Source organism: Dendrobates tinctorius, unplaced genomic scaffold (genome assembly GCF_039654945.1).
Source record: "Dendrobates tinctorius isolate UK_male_01 unplaced genomic scaffold, ASM3965494v1 ptg000060l, whole genome shotgun sequence".
Lineage (NCBI taxonomy): Eukaryota > Metazoa > Chordata > Amphibia > Anura > Dendrobatidae > Dendrobates > Dendrobates tinctorius.
The window spans coordinates 77,206,101-77,228,941 of record NW_027361728.1 but is presented as its reverse complement, the minus strand read 5'-3'; the positions used below and the strand labels follow the sequence as shown (position 1 = coordinate 77,228,941).

Below are 22,841 nucleotides of genomic sequence, written 5' to 3'. Positions count from 1 at the left end.
ATTTTCCTGGACTGTTTTTAGAGTACCATGTCACACTGGTAGAGCCCTGAAGTGCCAGACCGGCAGAACCCCCCCATAAGTGAGCCCACTTTACAAACTGTGCCTCTCAATGAATTCAGGTGCAGTGATCATATTGACTCCACAGGTCTGTCACAGAATTTTAAAACATCGGGCAGTGAAGAAAAAAATTACATTTTTAGCAACAAAATTGTTTTAGCCCCAGACTTTACATATTACATTTTCACACAGGGAAGTGGATTAAAATGACACCAAAATAGATTCTGGACTCATTATACAGAGCCCCAAAATGCTAGAAGAGCAGAATACCTCCTCAAGTGACCCCATTTTGGAAATTATACCCCTTTGGGAATTTATCTACAGGTGTAGTGACAATTTTGGCTCCATGGGTGTTTTCAAGAAACAAGCAGCAGTGGATGTTGTGGAGTGAAAATTGAAAACTACCGTTATAGTCACGTTGAAGTGCCCAGCTCGTGCTTCTAGAGACACGCACCCGTAAATTCGGCGGGCTCTCATCGCTACAGAAATTCCAAACATGTGGATGCTAAATGTGTTTTAGGTACACACTGGGTCTCCGAAGGGAGGGAGATATTCTGCACTCCGAAATCCAAATGTGCTGAATTTCTTTTTGGGGTGACGAGGAGTCATTTCACTTTTCCAGAGCCTTTGTACTACCAGTAATGTGGAAGGCCCCCTATATTTCTGTTAACAGATGATGGAGCCGAGTGAGGGATTTTTTTTTTTTTTTTTTTTTTGAGTTGAAACTCTTTTTGGGAACATTTTACATAACATTTGGGATCATATTTATGTGGCTCTCTACACTAACACTTTTGGGGTTTCCATCTAAATCTCCAAATGACGTGATTCAGATGAAACCGACGAGTGATCCATTCACTATGTTGAGGCAGCAGAGTTACTCTGAACTCCATCTGGCCTCTGTTCAGTGGTGTCCTTCTTTTCAGAACTGTACAAAACTGTGGCCAATGACACTTTTATGCACACCTAAAAGGATGGACCAGATCAAAGGCCAGACTGCATCCACTGTGACTCCATCTGCCTCATAGGGAATCTTCCGCCGGGGTTCCGTCTGATTGTATTGACCTCGGAAGTGCATTCCAAAGAATTGGCAAATTACTTAATTATGATAATACCCTATACTCTGTACCTTGAGACACCTTTGTGTCTGAATCTATAATTGACTTGTCTTGGTCTATTCGCTTACATGGTATAAGGGATTTAGCAATTATGCCCTAGCTATTTATACTGGATGTATAATATACAGTTGAAAGCAGAAGTTTACATACGCTATATAAAAAGACACTTGTGTATGCTTTTCTCAATATCTGACATGAAATCAGAATAAACCTTTCCCCATTTTTAGTCAATTAGGATTACCATAATCTCTCTATATAAAAATCAATGTGTGTGTGTGTCACCAACCAATCGCGAAGCATCTCTCATTTCACAATAGCTGGTTAAAAGAAGCTGAGCTGTGATTGGTTGCTATGATCAACAGTTTTCCCACTTGACAATACCTCAGCAGACATTGACATGGTGGGAGAAATATAGCATCCCTGGGAACATAAGCTCCCAGACATTGTCTGCCCCCTGAAAGGAGCAGAGAGCACATGACAGAAATGAATCCCCCCCCTCCCAGGCCTATATACCCATCACACACCCTCCATCCCGTAGGCACATCTTCCCTCTTAAAGGGAATCTGTCACCCCTTTTTTTGAGATATCATATAATGATATCATTCAGCTGTGTGTCACAATTTTATATCGATTCAGATGTATGTAAACTGCCGCAGTCCGGTCCGCTGGGTGGGGCTTATTCATCTGCTCCTCCCCTCCCTGTCTTTCTCTACACATTTCTTCTTGTGTAGAGCAAGACAGGGAGGGGGGAGCAGGTGAATAAGCCCCGCCCATCGGACTGGACCGTGGCAGTTTACATACATCTGAATCGATATAAAAAAGGTATTTATGCATGAAAGGTGCGGGGTCAGGGGGAAGCAAAAGTACTAAGAGAATCCTTATCTGACACACAATTGAATGATATCATATGATATCTCAAAAAAGGGTGACAGATTCCCTTTAAAGGGATCCTTGGTATGGAAGTCAGAGCAAATCCATCCAGCGCTTTTGGTTTTGACCCCAGGCCTCTCTTAAAGGGATCCCCGGTATGGAAGTTAGGACAGTTCCACTCAACTCTGTGGTTCTGACCCCAAGGTCTCTTAAAGGGATCACTTGTATGGAATTTAGGGCAAATCCACTCTTCTTAATGGGATCCCCGGTATGGAAGTCAGGGCAATTGCCTTCAAATGTTCTGGTACTGACCCCAGGCTCTTAAAGGGATCTCCTGTATGGAAGTTAGGACAAATCCGTCGGTGCTCTGATTCTGACCCCAGGGTTCTATTAAAGGGATCATCGGTATGCAAGTCAGGGCAAATCCACTCAGCGCTCTGGTTCTGATCAAAGTCCCCTCTTAAAGAGATCCTCGGTACGGAAGTGAGGAAAAATCCACTCTGCGCTTTGGTACTGACCCCAGGCCACTCTTAAAGGGATCTCCGTTACGGAAGTTAGGGTAAATCCCTCAGCACTCTGATTCTCACCCCAGGCTTCTATTAAAGGGATCACTGGTATGGAAGTCAGGGCAAATCCACTCAGCGCTCTGGTTCTGACGCCAGGCCTCTCTTAAAGGGATCCCCAGTATGGAAGTTAGGACCGTTCCACTCAGCGCTTTGGTTCTGACTCCTGACTGACGGGATGATGTGGGATATTAGGAGTAGTAGTCCGGTAGCTCTGGCTGACGGGATGATGTGGGATATTATAGTGAATGTGGAATGGGCGGGGCTCTACCCTCAGATAGAGAGAGATTATATATATATATATATATATATATATATATATATATATATATATATATATAGTAATCATTATAATTTGTTATAACTATCCTTTTTAGTTACTATGCCTGGGCAGCGCCGGGCTCTTCAGCTAGTTATTAATATTTGCCATATGCCAGAATGAGAGAGAGAATGTTTTAAGGCATTTTTATTACTTAATGCAAAGTCAAAAGTTTACATACACTAAAATTACTATGCCTTAAACAATTCTGGACTACCCATATAGTGATGTCATGATTTGGAAGCTTCTGGTTTTTTGGCAACATCTGAGTTAGAGACACACCTGTGGATGTATTTTAATGCACACCTGAAACACACCTGCTTCTTTGTGTAGCATCATGGGAAAGCCTCTCAAGAAATCAGTCAAGATATCTGGAAGAGAATGGTTTACTTGCACAAGTTTGGCTCATCCTTGGGTACAATTTCAAGATACCTGAAGGTGCCTCGTTCATCTGTAGAAATAATTATATGCAAGTACAAACCAGATGGGAATGTTCAGCCATCATACCGCTCAGGAACGAGACGGGTCCTGTGTCCCAGAGACGAACGTGCTTTAGTCCGACATGGGGGGGGGGGTTGGCAGCATCATGTTAGGTTGTTTTGCTGCAGGAGGGTCTGGTGCACTTCACAGAATAGATGGCATCATGAGAAAAGAAGTTTGTTGCAATACTGAAGCAACATCTCAAAACATCAGCCAGGAGGTTAAAGCTTGGACGGAAATGGGTCTTCCAAATGGACAATGAACAGAAGCATACTACCGATCTCTACCAAAAATCTTGTGAGGGAATCTCCCGATTACGTCTAAATAAAGATGTCATCAATAAAATGCTGCCATAGGGCCAGGTGTCCCCATAACGTGCCCCCCCCCCCCACCCCACGGATAGATTGTAAGTTGTTCCCTTACCCCATGTACAGGTTGACATAACTAGGCGTGAACCTGGTCCCCATGGAGGTTCCCCACAGCTGTTAATTATGCTCTTCAGTATAAAGTGATACCCTGGTATCTGTGATCCGATGTCTTATTTCAAAGAAATCAATGATTTCTCAATATCTAAATGAGCTGTTAAGATCTATTGGCCGGATCTAGATCTCCCTGAGAATCTGTCTCCAGAGATTATTTTACTTGAAAGGGGCGTTACCAGTGTGAGACATGTAAGGACTGAGTCTGTTCTCCTGTTCTATATGTCTCATTTGGAGCGTTATTGCTATGAAGAAAGGGCAAACATTGCCGATTCTAGATGTGTCATACTGATAGACTCCTATATAAGTGTGCATATTTATGAAAACACATTATTTCAGTTCATTTATTTCTCTCCCAATTTTGTTTTTCAATTGAATTGTGTAGATTATAGGTGACATTAAAGGTTTAACAAGTTATGAAAAGTTAGGTCATATGATTTTATGACAAAAACCTAAAATTTTAATAGGGAAGAGTAAGACTTTCGTGTGCAGCTCCTGACTTGGTTTTTGTGCGGAATGTTGTTTTAAAAGTTCTTTGGGTGGGCTGTCTTAAGGTGGGACTGTGTCCTTGGGGCTGGCCATGGAATTTGAGGAATGCAGGCCTTTCTCCACCATCCTGGAAAAGTTTAACAGTTTCTAAGATTTAGGTATAAAACTCTAAGCTATTGTTATGCAATAATATCTCTTTATTGATAGTGACAACATCGGATTCCGATGTGTAGCCAGGAAAAGTAGACAAAGGAGACTGTTTCACAGAACCGAAAAAAGCAAACGGCTGCTTTAAGAAAAATTCTTGTTATATGTTGAGTTTGCCGTGGAGATTGCTCCTTATTTGCATCAGTACATGAATGTGATGGGTTTCAATATCTGAAGCAAAAACAGGAGTTAGAAAGCTGTTTATTAGCATTGTGTCCTAATGAAAGTGGACCCTCCAGAGCTTTGTGTTCTCCGAGTGTGTGCAAAATAAGTTATCCCATGCAAACTGTTCTGTTAAAGGAACATGTAAAAATAATTTTGCAATTAACGTATTGACTATAGTTTGTTTTTGACATCACTTGCATTGGTGTCAGTGATGGCTCCCTGTTGATTTTTCCCGAACGCCATCATTTATGAAGAAGATGGAGTACAAACTTTGAGATGATAGTGGATGTTAACCCGCGCTACCGGGGATCCAATATACGATAAGAGACCAGATGCGGTTTTATGTCAACGCGTTTTGAGGTAATCCCTCTTCATCAGCACAAACTACAATCATTGTGGTATGTCCTGGTGGAGAGTTATGATTTCCTCAAAACGCGTTGTCAGCCAGGACATTTTGTGGCTGCTTCTTAAAATCAGTAGAAAAATCCTAAACTGCTCTCTGAGTAGGCTTCCAATCCATACCAGTAGTAGTAATGAAACTCTGCACTCAAAAGGAGATGTTGCAAAGCAAGGTGAATTTATTAACAGCACGTGGATCAAAAGCTAGGGAATAACGTTTTGGTCGCATGGACCTTAATCAGATAAATGCTGTGTTGTTGAAGTGGAAGATTAGTAGTCAATGCTCATAGGGGTATTCACCTTGTTTTGCAAAATATCTTGAGTGCAGAGTTTAATTCCCTCTGCGTCGTCTACTACTAGTACTGAGCACACATACTCACATATATTATTGTACATAAAACAAAATGTGCACTCTTATATTCAAGGTGATACGTACGTAATCTACAGAATATTTGGAAAGGACAATAGGCTGTACACTGAAATATTTGTCATTTAAATTATACAAGCCCTTATATTACACAGGTAATACACCTATTAACAAATGAACATGGAACAATAAGTATCGTTTGCTCTTATTTGGAGATCTATGACTCATACTAATTTTCTAAACTACAACTACAGAAACTACAATTTTGCAGCCTAATACTTTACATTATATTATCCTCTGTGATTCCCCCAAAAAAGGAAAAAAACCCGACCCCCTACATTTGATGTTGAGTCATTATACATTTGTAGAGTAAGATGAGATGAGAAGAGTTCCACCTATCCGAAATTTTATCAAATTTACCCGGACACCCCCTGTTCTGATAGTGTACGCTCATATGGAATAACCAAGTTCACCAATTCAATCCAGGCTCTGAGGGAGGGATGTGAACCACCCCTCCCCCATCCATCGCAATGCCAGTACCTTTCGTGCCATAAACGGCGTCTCTCGCAGAAAAATCCCAACATAGTGACACCAAGTTTCCTCATCCCATACCCCAAACAAACAGACCAGTGGTTCAAGAGATCTTATATATATTTGAGGGGAAAAAATATAACACATTTGCAGGCAGGGGCTGGAGGTGGCAGCTGCGCTGCAGCATAATCTGATATGTAGTTATTTATAATTTTGTTGTTCTCCTCATATTCCAAAAAAAAAAAAATCTGTTTTGAAAATTGGTGTCAGCAGCAGCACAGTAGCAGCTATCGGTGATCAGATAGCTGCTATTGTGCAGGTGCTGGCGGCGCCATCTTGCTAGAGAGAAAAAAAATTATCTAAGATGCCGGCGCAGTAGTAGCTATTGGCGATCGCTGAGAGCTGCTATTGTGCAGGCGCTGGCAGCACCATCTTGGAGGATGAACTTTTTTTTTTCCTTTAGCAAGATGGCGCCGGAATGAAGGCATTGTGGTGACTTCAGTGAGAAACCAAAGTGCTCCATAGAAAACTCACAATTGTTTAGGTTGGATCAAACAGGATAGGAAAAGCGGTGTACGAATTATGCTCTAGTCAGAGTTAACTAGACTGGTGTGCAGCGCAAACCCTGACGCGTGTTTCGGAACAAGTTCCCTGACTAAGAACTTGGACCAGGTAATATCTGCATAAGCACTTTCTAACATTGCATACCAGTCTCTATTTAACTGGTAATAGTTGGTACACCACTTTTACTAGCCATTTTGATGCAATTGTTTGTGTTGGGAATTTTTTCTGGAGCACTTTTGTTTCTCACAGAAGTCACCACAATGCCTTTACTGCTGTGATACCATCTTGAGGTCGGCCATATTTATGATTCATGTACAATAATGTGGAGGCAGGTTACATTTATGATTTATATAGGTTAATGTTGGACAATTTGGACTATTTCTTCTTATGTTGTTCTAATATATCGACTGCTCCACTGACCTTTCATGTTATTATAGACATGAGCATGTCATTCAGGATGTGCAACTATAACCCCTCATATGACTCCAGCCGGTACATTTGGGCTTGTGTAATGTAACACACACTAGATGGAGGCCCGATGCTATCGCATCAGGAGGGTGGTAATGTCATGATGGGGGCAGGCTTTGCAGCATTGAGAATCTCTCCCCCCATGTGATCACCCACCTATCCACTCTCTTTCCCCATGTGCTGACTTCTCCCGTCTGTGCTCTCTTTGACCGGTCTACCCCATGTGCTATCCCCCTTGTCTGCTGTCTCTCTCCTTCCTGTGCTGTGTTCTCCCCTCGTGCTGTCTCCTTCCTGTGCTCTGCCTGTCTCACCCCTGTGCGCTTTCTCTCTCCCCCATCTGCTGTCTTCTCCTCTCATGTCATCTCTTGTTTGACCTGTGTACCCCATCACTGAACAGTCAGTGCACAGCATGTCAGGAGGAATGTCTATTTAACCCCTTAACGACCAGGGGTATTTTTGGTTTTACATTTTCATTTTTCCCTCCCCTTCTTTCCAGAGCCATAACTTTTTTAATTTTCCGTTTATATGGCCATGTGAGGGCTTATTTTTTGCGGGACGAGTTGTACTTTTAAATGACATCATTGGTTTTACCATATCGTGTACTCGAAAACGGGAAAAAAATTCCAAGTGCGGTGAAATTGCAAAAAAAGTGCAATCCCACACTTGTTTTTTGCTTGGCTTTTTTGTTAGGTTCACTAGATGCTAAATCTGACCTACCATTATGATTCTCCAGGTCATTACGAGTTCATAGACACCAAACATGTCTATGTCCTCTTTTATCTAAGTGGTGGAAAAAAATTCCAAAGTTTGCTAAAAAAAAAAAAAAATTTGCGCAATTTTCCGAGACCCGTAGCGTCTCCATTTTTCATGATCTGGGGTCGGGTGAGGGCTTATTTTTTCCGAGCCGGACTGACGTTTTTAATGATACCACTTTTGTGCAGATACGTTCTTTTGATCGCCCGTTATTGCATTTTAATGCAATGTCTTGGTGACCAAAAAAACGTAATTCTGGCGTTTTGAATTTTTTTTCTCGCTACGCCGTTTAGCGATCGGGTTAATGCTTTTTTTTTTATTGATAGGGCGATTCTGAACGCGGCGATACCTAATGTGTATGTGGGATTTTTTTTTTACTGTTTTATTTTGATTGGGGCGAAAGGGGGGTGATTTGAACTTTTTAGGTTTTTTTTAATTTTTTTTTATTTTTAAACATTTTTTTTTTTTTTTTGTACTTTTGGCATGCTTCAATAGCCTCCATAGGAGGCTAGAAGCATGCGCAACCCGATTGGCTCTGCTACATATGGGCGATGAGCAGATCGCCCATATGTAGCAGATTTACTGCTGTGCTTTCAGCGCTGACCACCGGGTGGCGCTGAAAGCCTTATGCCTGGAACAACCATAGAAGTCTCATAGAGACCTCTGGTTGTCCAGGCAACGTGACGCCGACCCCCGATCACGTGACGGGGGTCGGCGATGACGTCATTTCCGGCCCGGCGGCCGGAAATTCTATTTAAATGCCCGCTGTCAGCTTTGACAGCGGCATTTAACTAGTTAATAGGCGCGGGCGGACGGCGATTCCGCTCGCGCCTATTGCGGGCACATGTCAGCTGTTCATAACAGCTGACATGTCCCGGCTTTGATGCAGGCTCAGCGCCGGAGCCCTCATCAAAGCAGGGGAAATGTCTGATGACGGACTGTGTCCGTCATTGGACATTAAGGGGTTAAAGGGGTTTCCCCACGAACGAAAGTTCATTTTAAAAATTGTCTGTGTCTGACCATGTACAGAACATACCACATCTCCTGGGCAGGGGAGGAAGCAAAAGACAATACTGACATTACAGCAGGAGATCACAGGGGATACATTTTGTGAGCTAAAATATTGTTTAAAAACAGTCAGTGAAATATTTTACCTCACAAAATGAATCCTCTGTGATCCCCTGCTGTAATGTCAGTGTTGTCTTTTACTTCCTCCCCTGCCCAGGAGATGTGGTATGCGCCGTACACAGTCAGACACAGACCATTTTTAAAATGAACTTTCGTTCGTGGGAAAGCCCCTTTAAATTTGCGCAGGCGCAGTGGTGGTACCGCGCAAGAGACTGCGTGAGTGTGGTACGTATAGTGTGTGTGTGGTGCGGTGCAACGGTGTTCCGCTGGTGGTACCGCGTAATAGGTTGGTACCAGCAGCAGTTTCCATATTGAGACACCCATCACTTGGGTGTACCAATATGGCGGTCGGTGAACTTCCTCCGCTTGGAATTCTGAGATACGGTGACATCTGGGCAGAACAGGAAATGAAAACATTGCAAGGCAATTATATAAATGTATGTGTATATATGCGCACACCCTTTGTTTAATAAAGGTGTTTTATTTATATTACATGTCCCATGTTTTCTTCTGTGACCACAGATTCGGCATTCTCTCTTCTGGTTTTCAGTATTTATATTCACATAAGGTTATCATTTATTTGCTTGTTTGAGTGTGAAATTGCATTTCATTTTTATTTAGAGAAGAGCTTATGAACATTTCATTAAAAAAAAGAAAGAAAGAAACTGAAAATTGTGTGACAAAACCCAATGTACATCCTGGCAAACTTATTTTCACTTCTGAGAATGTGAGAAGTGGGAGGTAATGGGCTGTGCTTCTTCCTAGGTGTTGAATGCACAGAAGGCCGGATACAAGGCTGCAATTGTTTACAATGTGGATTCTGATGACCTTATCAGCATGGGATCCAATGACGGTATGTATGGCTATCCTGTCACCATGCAGGTCACTTTAAGGCATTGTTGCTAATGCATTCCTGCAAAGTACAGCTAAAGTGGAGTGATGGAAATGTGAATGTGACATTGGATAGGACTTTTCTGTAGACATGTTTTGTTAACCTACCCATGGTCTAGACAGGGGGGTCTTGTATGTTTAAGGTCTCGTCATACACTGCGGCCAAGTCTTTTTGCTTGCAGTTTATTAAGGGTGTTCAGTGAAGGTAGAATAAGCTGGACTGGCAAAAATCATCTTTTAAGTACTTTTTTTTTTTTATACTAGATTATAGGTAAAGTGCAATTTTTGACAGTTTCATGTAGTTACTTGGTAAGTTTCTGTTTCTACCACTGGGGGGGCAGACTCGTACACATCAATTTTTTTTAAACCTTTTTCGGAGCCTCATGAGGATCAATAGTGTTCTTGATTAAACTCCCCAAATCAGAATCTCAATTTGAAGACACAGAGTTTTGGGAGTATTTCCCCTCGTCAGTGCAAAGTATGACAGATGAATTGGCTACATGAGAGACATTTTGCATGTTAAATTTCCCAGAAAGTACCAAACCACTTTTTTCGTTTTAATAAATTTCCCAGAGGAGCATTGCACGGCGAATTAGCCTCCTCACCTTGGCATGTCAGTGTCAGTATGTCACTCTCCACAAGGAGAATACTTGGCCCTTAGACCTCAGTTCAGTACCCCTCACCTAGCCAAATCGGTTGCCATATTTTGCACTGATAAAGGGCAATACCCCAAAACACCGTGAATTGAGATTCTGTTTTGGCTTTTGTCACGTTTGAAGGCTGGGTGAAGTCAGTAGTGACTTGTAGGATTGCTCCTTCCAACAGGTGGCGCTATAGAGTACAATTCCTCTCTAAAGAGGCAATTTGATAATTAAATTTTTTAACGGAGCATTGTGCAGCGAATAATCTCCTCATCTTGGCATGCCAGAGCTAGTATGTAACTCTCCACAAGGAGAAGCCTTGCTCCGTAAAAATACATCAGTTTTTTTTTTTTGTTTTTGTTTTTTTTTTTCAGTTGACATTCTCAAGAAAATTGACATTCCATCAGTCTTTATTGGAGAGGAGTCTGCAAAGATCATGCAAGAACAATTTACTTGGGATAAAGGGTAAGGCCGGTTTAGTACTTTGGTGGCATCCAGTTGGTAGCGGGAACCTATTTTCTACAGTTTAGCCCCAATCACTGTGGGGTTTTTTTTTTAACTTATAGAATTTTATATCTATCCAAAAAGCACTTTGACTGTAGTATTACATAAGGAGATGTAATCCTGAGGAAAGTGAATGTGTGTAAGCCCAGGCTCACACTCGTATCCGAGCCTCCATTGTGCATCATTAGACAGACCCGTTTGTTGCAGGAGTTCCCTTGTGCTTTTCCTGTAATGGAGAAGAAAGGTGAAGCTCCTAACCCTAGTGTGACCTCAGCCCAATGTACTCACAATTCCTATTCGTGTCTCTTGCATTCCTGATCTTATTCATACTTTGTTTTATTGACTTTTCTTTTGCATAGTGCTTACATTGAGCTAATGCCTGACGGAAACCTGCCTCTGGAATACTACCTGATACCATTTCTAATCATTGTTGGGATTTGTTTGGTGCTAATTGTAATTTTTATGGTATGTAGAACAATTATTACTGCTTTTTATTGTGCAAGTAGGCTACTTTCACAGTTCTGTATTGCAGCTTCTAAATATTCATCCTCCATGCCTCATTTTGTGGAACGTCCTGATGCAGCAGCAAGCCACACCAACATTTTCTTTAAAGGCTATGTGCACTTGACTGTTTTTCTAGGCGGGTGTAAAGAATGAGGTTTTCCAGCAGAAACAGTTCCTGAAAACGTCAAGGTTTATTTATTTTTTAACAAACCTATTAAATCTAATGCTCTTTGATCTATCCCACAAGTATTTTATTGGCTCGCATTTTATTAATTTTTTCTGTTCTTCTACATTATGTCATCAGTGTGCAAATCTTTATTTGATTCCCATGGTGGTTGCTCATCATGCCCAAGGGGGCATCGCTGGACTCCTTGATCCTCCTCTTCCTCTGTTTTAATAATAAACTGGTTCATTTCGAACCAAAAACTCCTAATAAAGCTACATTGGAGTGTGAAACTCTCATCACACCAATGTTCCACATTATATCCAAACCTTTTTGGGGGATTTTTATAAGCTTCTTTACTTTGGGGGTAGGGGATTCTTTTAAACCTTTTTTTTTGTTTTCTAAGCAATGAGTACAATGCAAGTGTTTCCTTTAGGTGAAAACATTCTAAAAGGCACCCAGGTCTTCCATACATCTTTATAGCTTTCCCACTGACTTGTATTTTAAGTATTCTGGGACTTCCAAGTGGAAAGACACCTGAAGAATTGTCTTCTTGCTTGACACTTCTGGAAACCTGAACCTGTTAAGACTCTCAAAAGCCTGGACATAAGAAGAGCAAGTCCTTTTTACATATGATTGAACATGTTCATTATTTTATTTTAAGCATGTTTTCTGGCTGTTATCCTAGTCGACCAAATGTATACTTATTTAGACAATTAGAAATAAAATAGATCATGAACTGCGTTGACATTATATGTAAATTGTAAGTGGTATACAATACACACCAAGAAGCGTACAAACAGTAAAAATGCACTGCCATGTACAAAAGATAAAGATTTTGCAAAAATGTATATATTACGTACATGTTGATTAGTTTATAGATATATAAAGTACGAACATACGGAAAGAGACCAGATATTGGAAATGGTTACTATATAAAATAAACTCTCCACCGCGCAAGTGAAAACAGATGAGACTAAAAAAAAAGCAAAAAAAAATATCATTTCAGATTAGAAAATGTTGATAATCTTATAGTTGGCTATTAGAGGTTATTAATATGATGTCGAGAATGAGTATATTAGACAGTAGCACATCCTACATCTTATGTATCTGCATGACTTTCTACAAACACAGATCACAAAGTTTGTGCAAGATCGACACCGAGCAAGACGGAACAGACTGCGCAAAGACCAGCTGAAGAAACTACCCATTCATAAATTTAAGAAAGGTAAGATGATGGGAATCGGGCAGCGAAAAAGCATTTCGGGTCAACGGAGAAATTCAATTTTTTTTTTTATTTATTTCTTTTTTTAAGCATTTGATTTGATTTGCCATCAGTCGCTCTGTAAAGTAGATTTTGTCAAACATGATCTGTAGCCAGTGATCCACATTGCTCACCTCTCTACATCCACATCAGCAGTGATAACTTGTGCATGATGCGTCTGAATTGGAGAGAAAAATCCGATTAAAAAATTATCTATCTCCTATTTAATCCTATTTGTTCAATAGCCTATCGTCTACACAAGGAGTCTCAGTCTAAAATGACTGGTGACCATAAGGTTGCATTGATCTCTTCATTGTGTAGATTCGATATATCCTTGTAGTCTAGGGAGATGTGCAAAGGAACAGCCGTGTCTCCTTGTACGGTAAAGTTGCTGTAAGATTTCCAAATGCTGAGCAGCTTAAAGATGTGTAAATATTTAGATGCTGAAAGAATTTGTTTCAACATCTGTAATAAATCAGGGGGGAATGGAGGAGAGCGGACGGCGTCCTGTGCAGGGGTCTATATTTAGCCCTATGACTTTCACCAGGGATAACATTACAGGTATTTTATGGCATTATGCGCTTACTTCACATTTTGTTCATCTTTTGTGTAATGCTGTATGATTCTGCTTTCTCTTCCAGGTGATGAATATGATGTGTGCGCAGTCTGCCTGGATGAGTATGAGGAAGGAGATAAGCTGCGAGTATTGCCATGTTCACATGGTAAGAAAATTAGAACGTGACGCTAAATATCCTGATGAGCAGAGAAGAGGAGCTTCACTATATAGTCAAAGTATTGGGACACCATACATTACAACTATAAGATATGTATTACATTGTATTGGGACACCACACATTACACCTATAAGATCTGTATTACATTGTATTGGGACACCACACATTACACCTATAAGATCTGTATTACATTGTATTGGGACACCATACATTACACCTATAAGATATGTATTACATTGTATTGGGACACCACACATTACACCTATAAGATCTGTATTACATTGTATTGGGACACCACACATTACACCTATAAGATCTGTATTACATTGTATTGGGACACCACACATTACACCTATAAGATCTGTATTACATTGTATTGGGACACCACACATTACACCTATAAGATCTGTATTACATTGTATTGGGACACCACACATTACACCTATAAGATCTGTATTACATTGTATTGGGACACCATACATTACACCTATAAGATATGTATTACATTGTATTGGGACACCACACATTACACCTATAAGATCTGTATTACATTGTATTGGGACACCACACATTACACCTATAAGATATGTATTAGGCTGGTTTCACATTAGCGCTTTTTAAGCGCACGCACGGCCGGGGGTAGCTCCGCCCCCGAGCCGGCTCTCTGCCCGGCGTGCCCGCCCCTTGCTTGTAGCGCCACCTCCTATCGCACAGCGGCGCCTGCGATCGGCGCACCCCATCTTTAGCATAGGGTGCGCAGATCGTGCGCAGGCCGTGCGCTAGTTGCGCTTTGACCTGCGCTGCGCACTTTTGACGGTGCGCCGTGCGCGCCAAAATCCGAAAAGTTTGATTTTGGCGCGCACGGCGCACCGTCAAAAGTGCGCAGCGCAGGTCAAAGCGCAACTAGCGCACAGCCTGCGCACGATCTGCGCACCCTATGCTAAAGATAGGGTGCGCCGATCGCAGGCACCGCTGTGCGATAGGAGGCGGCGCTACAAGCAAGGGGCGGGCACGCCGGGCAGAGAGCCGGCTCGGGGGCGGAGCTACCCCCGGCAGTGCGTGCGCTTAAAAAGCGCTAATGTGAAACCAGCCTTACATTGTATTGGGACACCACACATTACACCTATAAGATCTGTATTACATTGTATTGGGACACCACACATTACACCTATAAGATCTATATTACATTGTATTGGGACACCACACATTACACCTATAAGATCTGTATTACATTGTATTGGGACACCACACATTACACCTATAAGATCTGTATTACATTGTATTGGGACACCACACATTACACCTATAAGATCTGTATTACATTGTATTGGGACACCACACATTACACCTATAAGATCTGTATTACATTGTATTGGGACACCACACATTACACCTATAAGATCTGTATTACATTGTATTGGGACACCACACATTACACCTATAAGATCTGTATTACATTGTATTGGGACACCACACATTACACCTATAAGATCTGTATTACATTGTATTGGGACACCACACATTACACCTATAAGATATGTATTACATTGTATTGGTCCTTCTATTGTAGGTAAAATGGCTTCTGGCCTTCTGGGAAGGCTTTGTACAAGATTTTTGAGTATTTGACAGATTTTGCTCGTTCATCTAGGAGAGCATTTGTGAGTTCCACGTATGTTGGATTAGCAAGCCTCACTCGAAATCTCCATTCTTGTACACCCCAAAGGGGTTGGATGGGGTTGAGGTCAGGGCTCAGTTAAGTTCTTTCCACCAAACAAAAATAATCATGCCTTTTCTGGACCTTGCTTTATGCACTTGGGGAACAGCCATTCTGGGACAGAAAACCACCTTCCCTAAACTGTTCCTACAAATGTGGAAGCATGCAATTATCCAAAATGTTTTGATATGCTGAAGCATTAAGATTTCTCTTCACTGGGACTAAGGGGCCTTGAAAACCTCTGAAAAACAACCTCATTGCACTATCCCTCCTCAACAAAACTTTACAATTGGTACAAAGCAGCCAGGCAGGTATCCTTCTCCTACTCTTTACATTGCTCCCTCCGATGCTTGGCATTGTGCTTAGTGATATAAGGCTTCCATGCAACTGCTTGGCCATAGACACCCATACCATGAATCTGGGGTGCACAGATTTTGTGCTGATGTCCTTTCCAGAGAAGCTTTGGACTCTGCAGTCACTGAGTCAGCAGAGAGTTGCTGACTTGTATGCACTATGCACCTTAACACTCAGTGACCCCAATCTGTGACTTTACGTGGTCTCCACTACATGGCTGATATGAGTGGACGTCACTCCTAGGCGCTTCCATTCTAAAATAATACCATCTAGTTGGTTGGGAAATATATAGGAGGCAAGAAACATTCTGACTGGAGTTTTTACAATTGTGGCATCCTATTACAGAACCACTCACATTCCGAGAGCTCTTTACAATGAGTCTTTTACAAATGTCAGTAAAGCCTGATTGCATGGGGGGGGGGGGCTGGATTTCATACACCTGTGGCTAATGGGACTGCATTATTGGATTACGAGATGTCTCAATACGTAGGTGTATATAGTTTATGTATTGTATGTTTATATAAACAGACTTAAATCTTAATGTATCCTCCTTCATTCAGGTATAAAATGCAAAGTTACAGCTATTCTTCCAATAGTAATGATGCATACTGTGTGGGGGGGAAGGTGGATGTCTATGGCTGGATTACAAATGTGCTTGTTTGAGCGTTCGTACAGACTTATAGGGAATTTGTCACCTTGGAAAATGCTATTTACCTCCAGATATTGGGATAATCTGTAGGTAAATGGCATTACAATGCTGCATGGCTTCCTTACTGAAAGTGCGGCTACCAGGAGAGAATGAACTTGGATTGCTCCCAGGAGCTGCTGGCTTTCAGATATGGGGACATGCACGGAGTGCCTACAACTACCGCTCACTATATTGTTACCCCAGCACCATGACAGCCATCACTGCACAGATTCTAGGGCGCACTTACATCCACCACTCGCAGTATAGTGAGCGATGACTGTAACCGCTCCAGCAAACCTTAATACTGGCATCCGGCAGGTCCTGGCAGGAGGGATGTTCATTTTCTCCCGGTAACTGTATTTTCAGTATGGCGGCCATGCACAATTGTAACTTGTAGATTAGTCCTGTATTTGCAGGTTAATAGAATTTTTGAGGTGACAGGTTCCCTTTTTAATACAGATTTTCTTTTTTTTAATTTAAGCAGAAAGTGGTATAGGATTAGCTAGTGGCTGGTGAAACCTCTGGCACTAAATGGTGACTCCTCACAAATGGATGTATTGTATGTGTATATGTCCCATTTGATGTAGGTGTATGAGACAAGCACGAGAGCTGAGCCAACGCTATACCTAGGGGGTGTCTACCAGTATACAGCTGTCTCCCACCTACAACTGCTGTGACCGAATCTAGTTCTGACTCTGGTAGTTTAACCACTAGCAGGGATAAGTTGAGGCACCCCGTAAAACTGCTGTATATTAACCTGACCGTGTATTTAACAGTGATCGAACATAATTGGTAGAGATACTTACAGAAAAGTCTGAAGTTTAAATTACTGCAGTAAAAGCAAAACCCAAAGGCAGCAGTGGAATTGCTGGTGGTTGTTTGTTTTTAATTCCACCCCACAAAGTTTTCCTCTTGGGAAAATGAATGACAAAATTAGGAAATGACTGCTGAGGGTAGGGGTTATTGAGATTCTGATAACAAGAGAACCTGTTGTGTCTACAATTCAGTGGGTTTTTGGCTGTTCCTTACAGTGAAACATAGACTTGCATCTGTGTACATTTCCAACTTAGATTTTACAGAGGGGCAGAAAACTGATGCAAATGTGCAATAACACAATGTAGCAAAAAGAATGTAAATATATGAAGCGGTAGGAAAAAAAAAATCAACCTAATCCAATTTTAAGCTATTAAAGAACTGTGCAATAAAATTGGGTGACAAATTGTAAGTAAATTGAGAATTAGATGAAAATGGATAAGGTACTTGTGAAACGCTTATGATAACATAAGGCACCTAATAAAGCGTAACGTCTTTAAAGACATTATTTTGTTTTTTAATCCGTTGTCTTCATTTCAGTCTGACTACATGCGCCGGATCCCGCCGCTGTCTGCCCACCCACCTCCGTGCAGTCACAGCAGGAAAGACCGCAGCTTGCGGCCTGTGCTGGAGATGCAGCACAGGCTGCAAACCACCGTCTTTCCTGCCAGCTGTGACTGCACAGAGGTGGGTGGGCAGGCAGCGGCGGGACACACACACACACTGCCCTCCCGGTGCGATGGCATCGGACCCACATCTAGTTAAAAAATAACCGCAATGAATGTGATAGCTGATATGTTTTTGCCCAAGACAAATTTTAAAGTGTAATTGCAGCTTCAGGTCAGGGTATTGGTTGGTTGTTTTTTCCTCTGATTTATTCCAAAACTTCTCTTTTAGTAGAACTGTTGTTTTTTAGTTTCATTTTGTATACTTTTTTTGCTAACTATAAATTTGTGATTAAAAATCTCCTTTATTTGGATATCTAACAATGTTTCTTTTTTCAGCCTATCACTGCAAGTGTGTTGATCCATGGTTAACAAAAACCAAGAAAACCTGCCCTGTCTGCAAGCAAAAGGTTGTGCCGTCCCAAGGAGATTCTGAGTCCGACTCGGACAGCAGCCAAGAAGATAATGATGTATCAGAAAACACCCCGCTACTGCGACCTGTGCCATCTGCCAGCACCCAGTCATTTGGGGCAATATCGGAATCGCACTCTCAGCAGAGCATAGTAGAGTCATCTGAAGAAGATGACGACGATGATGCAGTTGATGACGATGCAGATGACAGCGACAGCAGTGATGAGGAGCACAATACTGGAACCGTCGTGGTGCAGCTGCAGCAAAACCTGGATTCTCGAGAGAGAAATACTGTCTGATTAATAAATGGCATCACTTGGGAAAAGTGCTTGCTGTGTTTGCTCCTGTAATTTTTTTTTCCACCCACAAGCATTGCTGCCTATTGTTAGGTCTTGAGGCTACAGGCAAATTTAAAAAGAAATGTACAGAATATTTAAGAGAAGCTGCTAGGTAATCTATGCTTTAGTGCTCATACTGGACACTAGTGACAAGACATGGACACGACCAAACTCTCTGCATGTGGATTTTTTTATTTTTCTTCGCTGCACTGGAACTACTCATGGGCTCCTAAGCACAGATAGAGGTGCAGTAATTCAATGTAAACGCTTTGCTATGCACAATGGACATACCCAAACACTGCTGTAAGCTAGGTATGCAGAAGCTGGTATGTGGCAAGCACAGCTCTGCGCTGCATGTGGCACAAAGTGAAGTCATTTCCTAAGTAAATTGCGGGTTTTCAATGCAGATTGTTACCAATACAATAAATAGGTCAGACTTGTTTTAATTATTTATAATGCAGCCTAGTTATGTGCTGCTACAGCAAAACATAGAAATTAGTGCTTATAAAAATCTGTAAAAAAATCTTCAATCTGTTAGATAAAAAAAATCTCTCTCCGGAAGAGAGTATATTTTATGGTTTTCAACTTTGTATAATTTCTCTGGATTTATGCACTCTGGGCAGAAGCTTATATTCATTACCTTATCCACTGACTCAAGATTATATTAATGTAGAAGGTCAATATACTTGTGTAAAGTTATACATTTTTATATCACATGATGTAAAGTCTCAAAATAAAAGCTTGATTTCCCACCTGATCAGTTCTGGTTCACTTTCCCCCTCCTGGGAATAAATATATATTTTGGTGTATGTATATACATAGCCACTCCCCCCTAAAGTCAGTACTTTGTAGAGCCTCCTTTTGTGGGAATTACAGCTGTAGGTCGCTTTGAATAAGTGTCTATGAGCTTTCCACATCTTGCTACTGGGATTTTTGTCTATTCCTCAAGGCAAAACTGCTCCTTCAAGTTACCGTATATACTCATGTATAAGCCGAACCCCCCCCTAATTTTGCCACAAAAGAACTGGGAAAACTTATTGACTTGTGTATAAGCCTAGGGTGGAAAATGCAGCAGCTACTGGTAAATTTCAAAAATAAAAATAGATACCAATAAAAGTAAAATTAATTGAGACATCAGTAGGTTAAATGTTTTTGAATATCCATATTGAATCAGGAGCCCCATATAATGCTCCATACAAAATACACCCCATATAATGCTGCACAAAGGTTAATAGCCCCATAAGATGCTCCATACAATAATATGCCCCCATATGCTGCCCCATAGACTATGCCCCCATATGCTGCCCCATAGACTATGCCCCTATTTGCTGCTCCATAGATTATGCCCCCATATGCTGCTGCTGCAAAAAAAAGCCATGCTCTCCTCTCCTGCTCAGGACCCGGCACCTGAGATATTCACCTGTCCGGGGTCCATCGCTGCTCACCACTGTCTGCACGTCCTCTGTCAGTGACTGTTCAGCCAGCAGAGGGCGCGGCGCGCACGAACCACGTCACCGTGACCCCTGCTGGCCAAACATCACGGACACACGAAGCAGCAGACGGCGGTGAGCAGCATGGGAACGAGGACAGGTGAATATCGCTATACTCACCTGTCCTGAAACGTCTCTGCAGCCTCGCTTCTCCACTGTCTCCCTTCCTGCCTTCAGCGGTCACGTGATACCGCTCATTACCACTCATGAATATGCGCATATTCATGAGTTTAATAAACGGTACCACGTGACCGCTGAAGGCAGGAAGGGAGACAGTGGAGAAGCGAGGGGGTTGCAGAGTGTGCCAGGACGGATGAGTATGATCTGTGACACCCCCGCCCTCCCTCCCCCGCTGACCCCCAGGTATATGACTCGTGTATACGCCGAGAGGGGGACTTTCAGCCCCAAAAAATGGGCTGTAAATCTCTGCTTATACACGAGTATGTACGGTAGATGGTTTCTCGTGATGAGCTAGCGTTCTCTGATTAAGGTGTTATCCCAGCACGCTCGTGTGCTAGTAGTATTACTGCATGCTGAAGATCCTATAAGTTGCATTGCCACAGCTGCATGTATTGCAGCTGTTCAACAGCCGCAACACATGCAGGGATTGCCTGTTTGTGAGGCAATCCCTGTGTGTGTTGCGGCTGTGTAGCAACTCGAAGATAGTATTTGAGCACGCCAGAGATACTCTATTAGCACACGCGCATGCTGTGATAACACCGTATCCGAGCATTCTCACGCATCACTAATGATTTCTTCTGGTGAACAGCAATCTTCAAGTTTGACCACTTTTCAATTGGACTAAGGTTTTGGCCACTCCAAAACTTTTTCACTTTACCCCTTAAACCACTTGAATGTTGCTTTAGCAGTCTGCTTTAGGTCATTGTCTTGTTGGAAAATGAACCTCCATCCCAGTCTCAAATAATTTTCAGACTGAAACAAGTTTTGCTCAAGAATATCCCCATATTTTGCACCATCCATGGATGATGATCTTGGGTGATGAGCTGTGTTTGTTTGGCACCAGACATAATGTTTTACTTTTCTGGCAAAAAAGTTCAATTTTGGTCTCTTCTGACCACAGTACCTTCCTCCATACATTTGTGGAGTCTCCCACATGTCTTTTGGCAAACTCAAAACAAGCCTTACAATTTTTGCATGTAAGTAAAGGCTTTTATCTGTCCACTCTTCCATAAGCAAATAAAAGGGGATATAGTGGGAGACCAATCAATTTTGGTATAGTTGGTACATACACCACCCCAGACTATATTGTAGCAACAAAAGGACAGTCATAAACCAAATCTAGAATAAAACAACAACACATGACCATAGTCTTATCAATAAAAATATTTTATTTAATAATACCATAAAAGCAAGGTTTAATTGGTAAAAAGGCAAAGCATCAAGTATACATAATCATATAAATAGAAATTAAAGGGTCAACTAACCATATTATTGAAAAGAGGTTACATATGTATGTAGGGTCCCATACCACAGAAAATTATTGAAAAAATATATTATGTGACCGCTGGAAGCAGTGTACCAAAATCATGATATGCTCATGATACAATAGTGTTGCATAAAAATGTATATAATAGTGCCATAGAAATATGTGATTATAAACATGTGTTAACACAACAACATACCAATGAAATAAAGTGCAACATATGTGCAACCAAAAACACAATTTGTGTAATAAATGAACAATAAAGTGCAAAGTGCAATAATGTCCAGCAGGGGTTGCTACACAGAGATAAAATTATGATCTTGTGACCATGAACGTATACCTCTTAACAAGTGAAAGCATATAGGGGCGCAATTCGGAGATAAAAAACCACCACAAATAGTACTAGAACAATCAGAAATCGGAATGGTTGCTGCCAACAACCAGACTATACTGTTAAATAGTTATACCTGTGGATTTATAAATGCTCCTACACGCCAGAGGTAGCTGCCCTTCCCCAACGCGCGTTTCGGCCAATTGCCTGACAAAGGCAATTGGCCGAAACGCGCGTTGGGGAAGGGCAGCTACCTCTGGCGTGTAGGAGCATTTATAAATCCACAGGTATAACTATTTAACAGTATAGTCTGGTTGTTGGCAGCAACCATTCCGATTTCTGATTGTTCTAGTACTATTTGTGGTGGTTTTTTATCTCCGAATTGCGCCCCTATATGCTTTCACTTGTTAAGAGGTATACGTTCATGGTCACAAGATCATAATTTTATCTCTGTGTAGCAACCCCTGCTGGACATTATTGCACTTTGCACTTTATTGTTCATTTATTACACAAATTGTGTTTTTGGTTGCACATATGTTGCACTTTATTTCATTGGTATGTTGTTGTGTTAACACATGTTTATAATCACATATTTCTATGGCACTATTATATACATTTTTATGCAACACTATTGTATCATGAGCATATCATGATTTTGGTACACTGCTTCCAGCGGTCACATAATATATTTTTTCAATAATTTTCTGTGGTATGGGACCCTACATACATATGTAACCTCTTTTCAATAATATGGTTAGTTGACCCTTTAATTTCTATTTATATGATTATGTATACTTGATGCTTTGCCTTTTTACCAATTAAACCTTGTTTTTATGGTATTATTAAATAAAATATTTTTAGTGATAGGACTATGGTCATGTGTTGTTGTTTTATTCTACACTCTTCCATAAGGCCACCTCTTTGGAGTTCACAGATTA

At 41.4% G+C, this 22,841-nt stretch overlaps 1 protein-coding gene across 4 annotated transcripts in view; it reads left to right on the top strand.

Moving 5' to 3' along the window:
• Window positions 1-19,395, top strand: part of RNF13 (ring finger protein 13) — a 74,224-nt gene extending 54,829 nt beyond the window's left edge. For all 4 annotated transcript variants that reach the window (XM_073579078.1, XM_073579079.1, XM_073579081.1 and 1 more), the window contains 6 exons: window positions 9,720-9,807; window positions 10,861-10,951; window positions 11,350-11,455; window positions 12,792-12,885; window positions 13,563-13,643; window positions 18,229-19,395. In XM_073579078.1, the coding sequence (XP_073435179.1) occupies window positions 9,720-9,807; window positions 10,861-10,951; window positions 11,350-11,455; window positions 12,792-12,885; window positions 13,563-13,643; window positions 18,229-18,599 (831 nt within the window). In that variant the 3' untranslated portion in view covers window positions 18,600-19,395. The remainder of the gene's footprint in view (window positions 1-9,719; window positions 9,808-10,860; window positions 10,952-11,349; window positions 11,456-12,791; window positions 12,886-13,562; window positions 13,644-18,228) is intronic.
• The last annotated feature ends 3,446 nt before the right edge of the window (window positions 19,396-22,841 follow it).